Below are 14758 nucleotides of genomic sequence, written 5' to 3'. Positions count from 1 at the left end.
TTGTGCCATTCAATCTCTCTTACTTCTGGAGATAATGGAGATTGTTTACATGGCATGTGTTGTCATAAGCAACCTGCTCCACCGGAGAGATCGACTTCAGGCTCATTTGTTTGTGCTGGATTATGCCATTCAAAGGGTGGTTCCATTGCTTTTACTTTTCTAAATATAAAGGACAGTATTAGACATAACATGGTCTTGGTGACATTTGTAATATTGCTACTGCCTTTTACCTGTCCCACTTCATTCACCAGTCCAGCGAATGGTATTACTTCACCCAGGTTGACACAACGAGTCTGTCCCCTTTCAGACCGGCACGCCCCAGTTCCACCCTATGGTTGACTTATATACTACATGCCAAGAGGACCAAACTTTGGGCTGTAGAGCGACGATAGCGAGAATCCAAGACTTCCGTGGACCTGGATGTCTACAAAGAACTCTTAGCAACTTTTCACTCTGCTGTCTCTTCAGCTACAACAACAAAATTCAGTCTGTAACCAAAAAACCACACACTCACCACCTTCTCATTCCTGCTGTCTTCTGCTGCCTCCTCTTCTATCTTATCTCACTGCTGATGACTTTGCATTGATTTTGTCTCTTAAAAACAAAGCAATCACAGGCAAGTTCTCAGCATCTAACCTGCCCTGATCACACTCCCTGAATTTAAGCTCCCATCAGAAACTTAAATCTCTGACCCCCTGCTGTCACAGAGAGCCAGCACCTGCTTGCTCGATCCAAGCCCATCGACACTCCTACAGACCCTCTCTCCGCAACTCTCCACCTTTATCTCCAAGAGCATCAACTCCTTGCTCTCCTCTGGCAAAGAAACCCCCTCTCTATCCTGACTCAGTGCAAAACTACAGGTCAGTGTCCCTCTTCCCTTTTCTGCCAAAAACTCTGGAGTGGGCAACCTCATTTCAAAAAGGGTCTTAAAACCCACCTCTTCTGGACTCGCTTCACCCATGATCTCTTAAGTTAATGTAATGTGTCAATGTTCGTGCACGATAACTTTGATATCATGCCTGTTAAACACTGGGGAAACCTTGATATAGCTAGGCCTGTAATGTAAAAAAAAATATATATATATATATATATATATATATATATACATATATATATATATACATATATTACTAGGAATATGATTTGGATAAAATTTTTTTGCAGCTACTCATATGACATACATTGGTGCATATGGTGGAAAGTAACTGTGGAAGAAATTCGACACAACTCATGGACCAAAGATAGATCTTTATTTCAGCTCCACCCTCTCAGCTGGAGGGAACATACCCCCTGTCCCCTGGGTCACAGTCTAGGGAGTCTCCCCAAGCATCCAATACTCACAGAGTTCCAAAAGTACATAACATTTTTCATTGGCTTTCCTTCTGCATGATCAATGCGTGCTCAGCTTGTGGATGCTTCTAATTTATCTACTCCCTTTCTTATAGGCTAAAGTAAGTTACAGTATGTGCATCATATAGCAAGCAACCCTACACCCCTTCAGCTTATCTCTCAGCCTACTAACATTTATTTTCTTGTTTTTTCCAGCATCAGCCAGCGTCGGTCACCCCTTAGAGTTGAGGATGGAATGGACCTTCTCGGTACTGGGTAGGAAGAAATGACATGACTGGGACCAGGAAGATGATTACAAGTGAGTGTGAGATACATCCTAAGATCACATTATGAAATTAGCTTTTGCCTTATTTTCATATTTAACTTGTTTCTCAGTCTTAAGTACTCTGGTAGATAACCATCTGTACTTTTATAATGAAGCACTGGCTCCATGAACAATTGACATCAAAAGTTTACATGCCCTTACTGAGTTTTTACTGTTAATGAATGTACAGGCTGAAACAGCAATGCATCATGTCAACCTTTTTTCACGTTTTATAAGATCTTGCAACCAATGATGTTAAAATGAAATTAAACACCTGTGTATTGTTACTAATGCTTGCATTAACCTCTCCGACTGAACTTCAGCTCTAAAAGGGATTATACACAGTTTTAAACCTCAACTGAAATCCTTGGGGGTAATTTTACAAAGTAAATTATTTTTAGGTGATATGTGAAATGACTGGAATCAATAGAATCTGTAATATGCTCAGTGATTCAATCATAGTATATTATTCAGTTAATTTACTGAATTTGAAATGAAAAGAAAATCACATTAGAATTGAGTTGTTAGTAATAGGGATTTGTTGCAGATGTTCTGTAGAGTACCTGTGGCCTGGAACTAGAATAATTTGATTAACTGGACATAATAAACATCAGGGCTAACAAAGCTTTCCACAGTGGCTGTCGTTAAGGCCTTTGCTTTATTGCTACTATTTAACATGGAAATAGTGCGCAATGCATGAATACGCAAGGCTTCCCTCTTGCACTTTGCAAAGGCCTAAGTTGCCATCAGCAGCACAGTGTCAAGTGCTACAAGAATGCCCACATCAGAGGCCTTTTTTCTACAGCGTGATATGATCATCTCCATTTCCCAGTTAAGACACTGCAAATCACTTTCACTCATTCAGCTGACCTTTGCTAAGTACTTCATGTAATTGAGCATCATTTTTATTATAAAAACAATCAGGCACACAAAGATTTTGTCTTTCAGAGTAAGACTGTGGAAAGCAAGGTGGGGATGCCTTCAACTCTCTTTTAAAATTATCTGAACATCTCATCAGACTGACTTCTATATGTTAAACATATTGGATTACAGGTCATGCTACTTTATTAATTCATTCTGAATTGAAGAATGAATTCTTGGCTTTATTTCAACTAAATTATGAATTTAGATCTTGGGCAGAACATGATTTTGCCCAAAACAAGGTAACCTTTATCTCCAACTCTTGAGCCACTTTTTTTTTATACTGTGAACTCTAGATTGTGTGTCTCTCTGCAATACACATGCATAAATACACATTTATATAGGGAGGCACAAAAATTGTCATAATTCAAAAAACTAAATCGATACACATTAAATGCCCCCTCCTGTTAGACACAATCTGTATACCTCTGGTTCACAATGGAACTGAGGTTAAACCAGTAGCCACCTGTTGTTGGATAGAGCACCTTTACAACGCAGTCAACATGTGTGGTACATTTTCCACTGACAAAGTCAACATCAGTGGAAAATGTAACATCTAGGAGCTAAAACTGTCCCCAGGACTATGAAACACAGTTTGTTGCCTTTTCAGGGAGTTGTGTGGAAAAACAGGTGCTACAGCAGGGGTACCAAGATGCCAAAACCAAGTATTTCTAGAAATTGAAATGCAAACATTTTCTGTTTAGAGCTATATTCAAATCAGACCTTTTCAGAAGTGAAATTCTTCTTCCAGGTGGATAATAGTAAAAAGCTGTTTGTCTTTCTTACTGGATAAATCTTTATCCTCTGTCTTCAGGAACAAATTTTAAAAGAGTTCGTGCAACAGCTTTCCACCACTGCTAAGTTGCCCTTGACACAGCTGTTTATTTTCCAATGTAATAGCATGGCTAAAAACAAAGCACAATAACTTCTCACTCTCGTCAACTGCTTAAAGGTTTTCATTGTTATGTTAACATATTACAGACCCACCACATACTGCAGTACACATTATCTTCCTTTCCTGGCTGCTGTGAGAAGTATAAGTATACAGCAGAATCAAAGGAGAGTGACTCATTATTGTCCTGCATCTCTGGGTAGTACTCGCAGAAGAGCGGGGAAGACACGGCTCCTCATTTCCTCCAACTTGATAACAAAGCCTTGTGGAAAAAACTAGTGTCAAGCAAGTGCACTCAGATTTTCCACTAACCCAAAGAAGTTCACAACAAAACCAACATTTCACTGCTCTTTCAGATTAAAACCAGACTAAAAATGCATTTGGTCGAACTATTAATCCACATATTCCTTTGGGCAGGAAAGTTACCCAAACATAGACATATTACATTGCTGGTTTGTCAGAAAATGAAACCAACTGGCTGCTCAAAAAGGTGTGCAAGTCTCACTCCTAAGAGCATGAATGCTGGTCCCTCTACCTGACCCCTCCTTCATAAGGCCAAGGGAGGACCTTCGCTAAGGCCAAAGTCCTGATGTGCCACGACACCCTGAGCCGCACGGGCTGGCCTTGAACGCACGCCGACTCCCGGGCCAGGGCATGACTGTAGCACAATCGCAGAGAAGGGGCATGGGGCTGCTGACATTGTCCATTCTCGCCAGTACTATACACTGTCCTCCAAAAGTGGCTCTTTGCTATCGGCGCCCCCAGCCTTAGGCCCCTGAGAGTAGTTCTGTGCTCCGTTACTGTGCTTATGGTAGCTGCCAGGCCGCACGCTGAGGCTACTGCGCTCAGGGATGAAGAGGGCCACCAGCAAAGACATCAGCACTGAGCAAGCCCCAAAGAGGAAGGGGGGCCCTGGAATAATAGTGCTCTGGAATCAAAGGAAGAGAGGCCATTTAACACCAGACAAACATAGAAACACCAGTTTGAGATTTGTGCAATTCCAGACTTGATCAAATTCCCTGGATCAGTTGTATTGTCCCCTCTATGGTACATGAGAAGGCACCAAAAGTTCTCAGGGTGTAAGGAGATTTGCTCTAAAAAAAAAAAAAAAAAAAAAAAAAAAAGTCAGAGAGATCTACTACCTCATCAGTTGGATTGGCCATGTTGACCTTAATGTCCTTGCCCGGGTTCTCCATAGTGCCCATCTCGTTGAGTTCTACGTGGAATAAGTAGAAGACGAAGCCGTAGAGAGCAGGCCCCAGCCCGTTACACAAACCCCGGATTCCCGTGATCATGCCCTGCACGACACCTGCATTAAATGTACCCGCATCAGTCAAGGAGACTACCTCTTTGTTGAGTGCCATCCACATGTACTCATACTCATGTATAATGGAAGATGATGCAGCTGCATTTCCACTAAGAGCTCCTAGAGGAACTGACCTTGCTGCTCTGGGTCTGCGTTTCGGGACACGATGGCGCTGATAGCGGGGAAAGTGATGCTAGACATGGCAGCCACTGCTCCAGCTGCCCACATCATCCTGCACAGCAAGAGCACGCTGTGTTACATGATGCAGAAGTGCTTGCCAGAGCTGCCCTCGCACTTCCCCAGCACATGCAGCTACGAGAGCGATCAGGCCATTCAACAGCTTGATAACCAGTTGAGGAAAGGAGGGAAGGGGAATGCTGTGACCTAATAATGATGATACCCAACTATGTTGTTCTGGCTAGGAACTCTGTCTTTTGATTTGATTGTCCACAACATACACCATCCTCTCTGCGTGGCTTAATGGTTTGAAAGATACAGTCACAGCCACCCTATTATTGATATGTAAGGCATATCTTGAGGTACCTAGTGGAAAAATGAGCCTAGCGGATTTGCTTGCGTGCTGTTTGAAAGAAACAGTTGTGGTGATAGCCAGTAGTGTAGTGGTTAGAGCTGCTGCCTTTAGACACAAAGGTTACAGGTTTGAGTCCCACCTCTAGCTGTAATACCCTTGAGCAAGGTACCTACCATAAATTGCTCCAGTAAAAAAACTATCCAGCTGTAAAAATGGATGAATAGTTGTAAGCAGCTTAACACTGTAAGTCACTTTGGAGAAGTGTCAGCTAAATAAATAAAATATAAAGCTTACAAACACACCTGGGGCCAAAAGTTACTTTTACCATTAAGTCTCAGTCAGTATAAACTTAACCCTTAATTTATTTACAAGATAAATATAGTAAAAATCTCAGATATGGCTATAATAAAATATTTTTGCAAAAATATGTTAAACTATTTTCTCTACAAACTTACTTAGTGTAACTTGTGGCCCAATTCATCACATAAATGTCCAATGTTCATTTTGTTATCGGATACTGACAGCGAGGAACGCCAGCTATAAAGGCTGTGAAAGTGAACTGAATGAAGGCGGTCAAACATTCCAGTTCTTTGCAGTTGCCTTTCCCTGAACACAATGTTGCATTTGATTTTTTTTTTATTAGGAAAAATGTAATACATAAACGTAATACTTAATGTGGCTTTTGCAAAATTTCAAGTGAAAATTTCAGAAAAGAGAGGGAAAATGCAATTAACTATAAATAATTGTTTGAAAATGTGCAACTCGACACAATATGAGAAGCCAGCGCACCCTGATTCAGGGGCAATTTTTTGGCCACCAGACAAAATTGATGTTGTTTTTGAAGGCAAAAAAAAAAAAAAAAAATTTATTTATTTTTTTTTTTTCTTCTTCCTTCTGTCCCTTTCATTTTTCTCTCTCTTATCTGCTTTGATGCTCTTGGAATTTCTGCCCTGCAATGCAGAGGACTGTATGTGACGCACCCATGTACAGGTGAACACGAGTCCTTTATCCTGCTGCTAATGGGAAAGAACATATCAGATGAAAACAGCAAGTGTCGTTATCTTAGAATATTAAAACATAACTGCTTTATCTAATTTCATAAACTTTTTGGAAACCTCACAATTATGTTTTGTATTTGTTACAGTAATTATCTCTTCTGCCTGGAGATTGTGGGTAAAAGGTTTACCCACAACCAGCAAAAATTTATCGGCCGGTAATTTCTAATCATGCTTTTCCAGACAGAAGACTGAAGATTTCCTCTATTAACAGAGGAAAAAAAAAAAAAAGCCTCAAGTCCCTCAACTTATTACATGGATCCAGTTTAAAAAATATATATACACACACACATTTTCAAAATAATGTTAATAATGTCGAGGTAATTTCACTGATTTGCTTTAAGCTAATGCTTGTATCTTTGAGCAAACATGCTTAAAGAAAATGAACACCTTACAGTTACCTTATTGTTCTAGTTACATTTATTCATTCATTGATGCGTGTTCTTTCTCCAAAGTGATTTATGACAGTGAAAACACTGCTGCTCAACCTTTTGCTCCATCAGCAAAGTTAAAGCAAGACACGCTAACATACTTTTTAAAGCTTGCGTATTTCTTGCTGCTCACCACACAGTCTACGGTCTCGATGTCACTCGGAACAGGTTTTTATTGCCATTAGCACTTTGGTAGCTGCAGATGTTCTGCCCTGTGTTTCATGGACAATCGGAGAAAAGAACTCCAAAGCTGCTCCCAAAACACAGGTGAGGTCAGAGGGGTAAACCAGCGCCGAGGAGAGTTACGTACCACGGCTGTGACCCAAATCCATACCAGGCCAGCTGCAGGATCTGGAAACCGAGCCCTGGGAGGATGGTGTTCTTATTTCCGATGGAGCGCACGAGCACGCCGAGCACCGCCGTCTGCAGATGCAAACACCACCGTCTTGCAGCTCGTCTCTCACCGCACAGACTGCCTTTTTCCGCCAAGTGTTTTTCATTAATATCTAATATCCGTACATCGCGCCACAGTGCCAGCGCTGCGGACGGCGAAGCTATTGACGCAGCGGCGGACTGACCTGTGCTAATATGGACAAGATTCCCACAACCGCGATGAATGCCGCCACTGTCTCTGACGTGAAGCCAACGACCTGCGAAGACAACAGATCTATAATGGAAGACTGCCATTCAGAGCTCTACACCGCTGCTGCCATGTGGCAAAGGCTACATCGAGACCATGACCCGGGCTTGAGGCCACAGGTAAAACAGGGAAAAGCACTGAGCCCCTCAATAAGGACAGATACAGTACATGTATAATGTCCAAATATTGACAGAAAAACATCAACTGTCAAATTCTGCATTCCAGATGGAGCCTTTTGCTGTTTTCCAGTTTTGTACAGTTTCCTGAAGTGGGAAATAAATGCTACAAATCCCCAAAAAATTCACTACAATAAATCAGACAGGAATTAAATGGAAAACTTTACATTTATCAGCTTCCCAGCTACACACACACACATTTATTATGTGATCATTATATCAGCGCCATTCAAAATCTGATGAACATATGCAACAGCTGAATTTGGGGAGGCGAAGCCTAACAGAATACGGCAACTCGGCAGCAACGCCCACAACAACCAGGAGAACCACTGTCTCCTCCTACCTGTCTGAGATAGAGGAAGAAGCTGGAGTACTGGCCCGCTTCTGGGAGGTAGGACAGAAAGACCGTGATGCAGATGAGGAGGACGGTGGAGTCCTGGCCAACTTTACGGAGGGACTGTGGAAGCAGTGACGGCAAACACGTGCCCAAGTAACTCCACGGCTGCTGAGGCGGAGCGGACCGAGAGCCCGCTGCGGGATACTCACTGCGAAGGGGTCTGCCTGCTCCTAGGAGATGGGTGCCCCCCAGGACGCCGGCCTCATCTTCTCGGGAAGCGACTCGGGCACAGCCAACAGAATGAAGCAGATGTCCAGCATGGCAACGGCAGAGGCCAGCACCACGACGAGGCCGTCCCCGTACGCGCGGGACAGATAGGCCCCGATGGCTGGGCTGGTTACCAGGCTGGCGGCGAACGTGGCTGAGACCTGGTAGGGCAGCGGTGATGCCGAGACTCTGACGCGCATCTCGCAACACTATTAACCCAGGCTTCTTGCCAACACGCTTTCTAAATAAAAAGGTTTTTCACGCTCTCCCAACTTTGCACTAAATGTTAAGAGCGTCAATTTCTACCGCTACAGTAGAACTGAAACAGTGGAGCCAAATGAACATGTCAACTTGAGAGCTGAAAAGATCCCGCTGGCCTACGGACTGTCTTTCACCGGCCATCGTTCCAAGTCATAACCCAGCCTTCACAGGGACATCACGTAGCTGTACATCCAACAGCACGTTAACCGCGCTGTGCCACGCTAACGGTCAGCGCGTATCAAACTGAAGCCGGCAAAACTTGGATCCGAAGCACGACGCGTACGTTCCTCTGTTGCCGAACGTACTTCTGACTATCGAGAAATCCGGACAACGGCAAAAACGTAACAGCCTCACCAGACCGTACGCCGTGCTTCTCTCGTGCTCCTGCGTGACGTCGGCCACGTAGGCGAAGATGACGGAGAAGGTGACGGCGAACACACCGGACACGGAAATGACTGCAAAGTACCACCTTCAAGAGGGAGAGACAGAGTAGTGTGCACAGGCATGAGTGCAGGTAGACTGCAAAAGGAGGCTTACTGGAAAACACATTCACATCAGGAGATGACCCGTATGCATCAACGCCTTAGTCTCTGTTTTACGGACCCAACAATGACCTGTTGAAACTGGCGAGCCTTTCCTTATTGATCAGCGCTAACTGGGTGGAGGGAGAGAAACTGACCAGGGGCTGATCCTCATCAGGGGAATAGGGGCACAGGTGAAGACGACCGTCAGCAGCAAGAAGGACTTGCGACCCCAAACATCCGAGAGGGCTCCAATGAGAGGAGCACTTAGGAAGGACAACAGGCCCTGGGGGAAGAGAGAGACCACGTAAGATCAGTTGCAATATGTGGTCCCCGTAAGTGTGTAAAAAGACGCGAATCAGCGTATCAAGGTGTTCGTGCACTTTTGTCAGATGCCAAAGAAGAGACGTGTTGGCGAAGGACGACGAAAACGACGATGCCTGCGTCCCGAAAAAGAATGCCGTTCTCTTACCTTGACGCCGTGAATGAGACCATTCATCAAGAAAGTGTGTTGGGGAAAAGTCTGATATAGGACCTGTGACAGAGACAGAGGCATTTCATTTCATACAGTTCGTACAGTTTCCCGACTAGCACGATGGCGGAGCGAACGGACGCAGCGGCTTGGCGCTCCCGTGAGAGTTCTCTTATACCGTATCATCTATTTATCTGTTTTCATTTTGTTTTTAGACTCAAGTGTTCGTGTTTTATATTGTTGCCTAAAGAACTCAGGGAGTACCATTATAATTTCATTGTATTGCACAGCAGTACAATGACAACATATATGACGACAGTTCAGTTCAACATAACAGGCTGTGCAAGACTGTACATCCGAAAGGGATTATAACTGTGCTTCATATTCACTTTATCCTTTCTGTCTTCACATCAAAGCTTGTCGGGGCAAGATTATTTGTCCGTCTCGGGATGGGATGCTTTCGCAGCCCTGAATATTCTCTAGCGACACGCGGTCGGAAAGCGGTTCCTGCACCCGGGCGCTACGGCAGAGCGGCAGCGTGTCGGGGTACCAGGACAACACCGTGCTGCAGCGTGGAACTCGAGGGGTTAGGGGTGAGTTCTAGTGTACCACAGTGCTAAATACCTAAATACACTACGTGATGAGCAAGTACACAAGCACTTATAGCATGTGCACTTCGCAGGGACTATAGGGTAGAATAACTATATTTTGTATGAAAGGCTTATGATCATGAGTCCTGCCTGCCCTTTGATAGTAATTTACATGTATTCATATAGCTGATGCTTTTCTCCAAAGTAACTTACAATGTAAAGCTACCTACAGTTATCAGTTTATACTGGGTAATTTTTACAGGAGCAATTTAAGGCGAGTACCTTGGTCAAGGGTACCACAAACTTGTTGGGGGGGGGAATCAACACTGCAACGTACACACTACCAGCTGCCCCTTGGATGATTCAAAAGCAGTATGTGAAAATGTGTGTCCAACAACCAACAAAAAGCTATCAAACATGGGATGTAACTTAGACATCTCAACGTTCTTTAAAGGGAACGCATTGTGGTAAAAGAAAGTTTCCAATCTTGTGCCCAAAACACCACAAGTTCAGATCTCGGGAAGAGGAAAAAAGCAGTTAAAATTTGGGATGTAAAGCAATTTGACCTATTTTACCGTTTGTTTTTTTTTTTTTGGTACTTAAACACAATGTTTTCATTAAGAGCGATGAGAATACAGCCACTTGGCCACAGACCTCTTCCTCTAAAGGGAACAAAGCGACGACGGGCTGCTCTGCTTCAAGTGTCAGGAAGTCGTCAGACATCACTTACCACATCTGGAGTTGATCTCACCAGCATAAGCCATTAAAAATAAAAAAATAAAAACTTTTCCAAATTCCCTTAATTAGAATTTTTGACACGCACACATTTATATGGGCCTGATCTGCTACTCTGCTATATCGTCAGCAGTCCCGTTTCTTCGTTTCACGTCTCCGTTCAGTGCTGTGTCGCTGTGTGAGAAGAGCACTCTATTAAAATAAACTGAATTGATGCCAAAACCAACTTTCCACAGTTCCAGACCAGTCAACCTACATGCTCTTTTTCTCATTTCTATACTCTGTAATAATGCAAGGGGCTGTATTTTCACACAAGACCTACAGTAAGGCACACCCCTGTCTATATAAGGTCCCACAGCTGACAACGTGTCTCACGTTAAAGGTGTAGAAACATCTCAAAGATGATCAATGTAAATGGGATGCACCTCAAGCTGAATTTCAAGTGTCACAGCAAAGGGTCTGAATACTTATCTCAAAGTGGTATTTTAGTTTTTTTATTTCTAATAAATATTAATACACATTTTTCCGAACCGCTTGTCCCATACGGGGTCGCGGGGAACCGGAGCGTAGGGCCGGAGGGGGAGGGGACGCACCCGGGACGGGACGCCGGTCCGTCGCAAGGCACCCCGAGCGGGACTCGAACCCAGACTCGCTGGAAAGCAGAACCCGGTCCAACCCACTGCGCCACCGCACCCCCATATAAATATTAATACATTTTGCAAATTTAATTTTCTACAATCCCGTTTTCGCTTTGTCATTACGGAGTATTGAGTGTAGATTGATGAGGGGAACAAAATTAGTTTAAATGATTGTAGCACAAGACTGCAAACAGGGGAAAAAAAAGTGATCTGAATACTTTCTGAACGCGCTATATAAAGCAGCGCTCACAATGTGTGGCCAAGACCAGGATTGCACAAGTCATGCTATTTACAAAAATATGTTGTGAAGTCACACTTGCATCTTAGTCCAGGAAAATCAAGGGGAAAAAAAAAAAAGCGGGAAAGAGTCACCAAACGAAGTGAGAGATGCAGCGAAGACTAAAACGGGACAGCTGGTAGCGTAGTGCTCAGAGTTACTGCCTTTGGATCCACAGGTCGTGGGTTTGATCGCCCTCTCTGGCTGTAGTATCTTTGAGCGAATTGTTCCAGTAAAATTACCCAGCTATACAAGTGGGTAAATAACTAAGTATCTTAACATTGTTAGTTGCTTTGGAGAAAAGCACCAGCTAAATGATTAAATGTAAATTGTGTGCCGAGCCTCGCAGAGGACACATCAACACTTAACGCTGAAGGACAGGCACTACAAAGAGCCTGTTTTTTTTTCCTTTTTTTGCCTTCAGTGGTGTCGTAACAAGCTGGATGTCACTCCAGATGCTCCTCATGGAAATTCCCTTCCCCGGCCAGTGACGACGGGGGACGGCAGCATCGCGCGGTCCGTCGGCGCACCACACTGGACTTAGGGACCAGCGAACCCAGCAGGATCTAATAACCGATGTCATCGATACACTCCTTTTCAAGCTAATTTACACAGCCCTTTCGCTCTGTTATAGCTACTTTCAACAGATGAAACACGGGAACTACAGCGTGCGCCTTCACTGCAACTCCAAAAGTACTATAACGCAAGACCAAAATATTTTCATTTCGTTTGCATCACCATGCAACGGAAAAGTTCCTCCGATTATACAAATGCTTGCCGGACTATAAACTGCGGACACGTTTTGCCATGGTAAAATGTGTCAAATGACATGTGTGACGATAACGTACCCAAGATAACTTCCGTACAAATGACATCCGCAAATTTGTGATCCATATTCAGAAAAACTGTAGCTCAGTGATTCTAGAGAACAATACAAATACATATCAAAGATTTCTAAGTTCTGAAGGGGTAGCATGGTGGTCCAGCAAATACTGCCGTCACTTTAGAGAATCTGGGTGGTGTGAGAGGATGTGGCTTCGATCCCCACACAGACTGTGTGGAATCTCCATGTTTTCCCCTGTGTCCACGTGGGTTTCCTCCCACGGTCCCAAGACATGCTGTTCAGGTAGATCGGTGATGGTAAATTGCCCTTAGTATGTGAACAGATGGGTGACTGTGGTGTGTGGGGCTACCCTGCAGCGGACTAGGGTCCAGGCCAGGGTGTACCCCCTCCAGGCTTAGGCCCGAAGCTTCCAGAATAGGCTTCAGATGACCACGACCCTGATAAAAACATGTGGTTATTGAAAATGGATCAACTACGTTCTGACTAGTTTGTACCGGGAAGAGAATCTTGAGGAACGTCATTCGCGCACATCCGTCTTTAAATCGCCGACACTTAACACATAGGCAACCCCTCAGCTGGGAGGGCATTTCATACGTTGTGCTATAATTACGAAAAAGAGGGAACGTTTCACGATACAAGCTAGTCTGTTACTATAGATATTGAGAGGTCGCTCTGGAAAGCATGCCAGAGTCGAGACGTAACCCTGGTGCTCAGCGGCTCAAGCGTGTGTTGGTTTGCACTATTTACCTCTAAACTGAGGTTATTCTTTGGATAACAAGTCTACTCAGCAGGCACAGAAGGTGAACGTGCTGAAGACATGAGAGCGTCTGGATTTTAGCACCTGCTACAACACTTTTTTTTTTTTTTTTTTTTTTTTAAACTGCAGCCTGTTGTCAGGAGAACAAAATCAAGGCACTTTTTTTTTTTTTTTTTTTACTTTTTATTATTGGCAAAGAACACGAGGAATATTTTAAACGATACAGTAGCAGATCATAGGAGGAGAAGTGGACAGATGCAGACAAGAGTGAGCAGCGGCCCTCCCGTTTGCGAAGGAAGCCGATGGCACTACCGTTTACCGTAAGCATGGGAGCGGTTAGCAGCCCCCAGGCGAAGAACTCGAGGAAAATTACCACCACGGCGTGATAGACGCTGGGCTCTCCGATCCCTCGGGCCTGAAAAATATGAACGAGTGAGCGCCGTTAGCGCAAAGGATCAGGAGGCGTAATGCAGGAGCATCCTTCTCGAAGACGGCACAGCCAAAAGAGCCAGGATCACACAGAAGCGGCTTGCGGAGCAGGAAGACCGGCCTCATCCAGACGACCGATTCATCGAAGGGCGTTTTTCTCATCTCCGTTTTCGCTCTGGCAGACGGGACGCAGCCAGCGTATCTGGCGAAATGTGGCCCCGGGTGACCTTCGGCCCCCGGTTTCGCACTAAACGGTCCGGCAAGAGTCGAGGTCCGAACCTTCAACGCATCAGCGAAGCGGCTTGTGTTGTCCTCACTTTTCCACGTCAGACTGTCTCACCCTTCTGCGAGAATCCAGAGAAAGATCAGACCCAAAAATCCTTAAAGTGCAACTTTGCAGCGGAGTCACAAGTGACTATTGGAATCGTGTCCGACCGCATGTACTTTTGCCCACAGGAATATGTTTGGCCAGTTTAATTTAATCTCGAATCACTTTTTAGAACCATAACTAAAACTATTCATATTAGTTCTTAAATTACGGCGCAGCATTACAAATACTGCCAACAGGACACAGCAACCAAAAAATGTGATTATACGTGATGTGTGTATGTATGTTACTGTAAACACTCATCTTTACTATAGTAATGGGGTTTCCAAAGAATGGTCACAAGGGTTTCCGACTCAGCAGGAAAAAAAGTAACGTCAACTTGTGTTTTATTTACCTTTTTAAAGTGGAAAAAGAAAAAACACAGCGAGTAAAAAAGAAAAAAAAAAAACGCCTGGGCGGCAGGTCTCAAATCGCTTCCAAATCATCATGCAAACTTCACTATTAATGCAGCGCCATAAGCGGCGTCATCATGATTATGATCCTGCCCATAATAATAAAAACGAAGCCATCACTAGTCCGCTCCACCAATAATAAATTATACCATCCTCATCATCATCATCATCAGCATCGGGAAACCGAGACGAGACGGTGAGTTTTCGAGAAGCAACAAGGCCGCGTCTCTGATGCCGGGGATG

The 14758-nt window shown here is 44.1% G+C and overlaps 1 protein-coding gene across 1 annotated transcript; it reads right to left on the bottom strand.

Moving 5' to 3' along the window:
• Positions 1–3624: 3624 nt before the first annotated feature.
• Positions 3625–13752, bottom strand: LOC108919904 (uncharacterized; the record flags this gene model as incomplete). The annotated part of the gene is made up of 10 exons (XM_018728289.2): positions 3625–4395; positions 4610–4776; positions 4908–5005; positions 7102–7214; positions 7370–7441; positions 7951–8372; positions 8827–8941; positions 9152–9279; positions 9466–9528; positions 13626–13752. Coding segments are annotated over 10 exons (1515 nt in total), but the record flags the coding sequence as incomplete, so codon positions are not given.
• Positions 13753–14758: the final 1006 nt, after the last annotated feature.

Source organism: Scleropages formosus, chromosome 9 (assembly GCF_900964775.1).
Source record: "Scleropages formosus chromosome 9, fSclFor1.1, whole genome shotgun sequence".
Taxonomy (NCBI): domain Eukaryota; kingdom Metazoa; phylum Chordata; class Actinopteri; order Osteoglossiformes; family Osteoglossidae; genus Scleropages; species Scleropages formosus.
The sequence above is the reverse complement of the archived record's forward strand: the minus strand, read 5'-3'. Positions and strand labels throughout refer to the sequence as shown.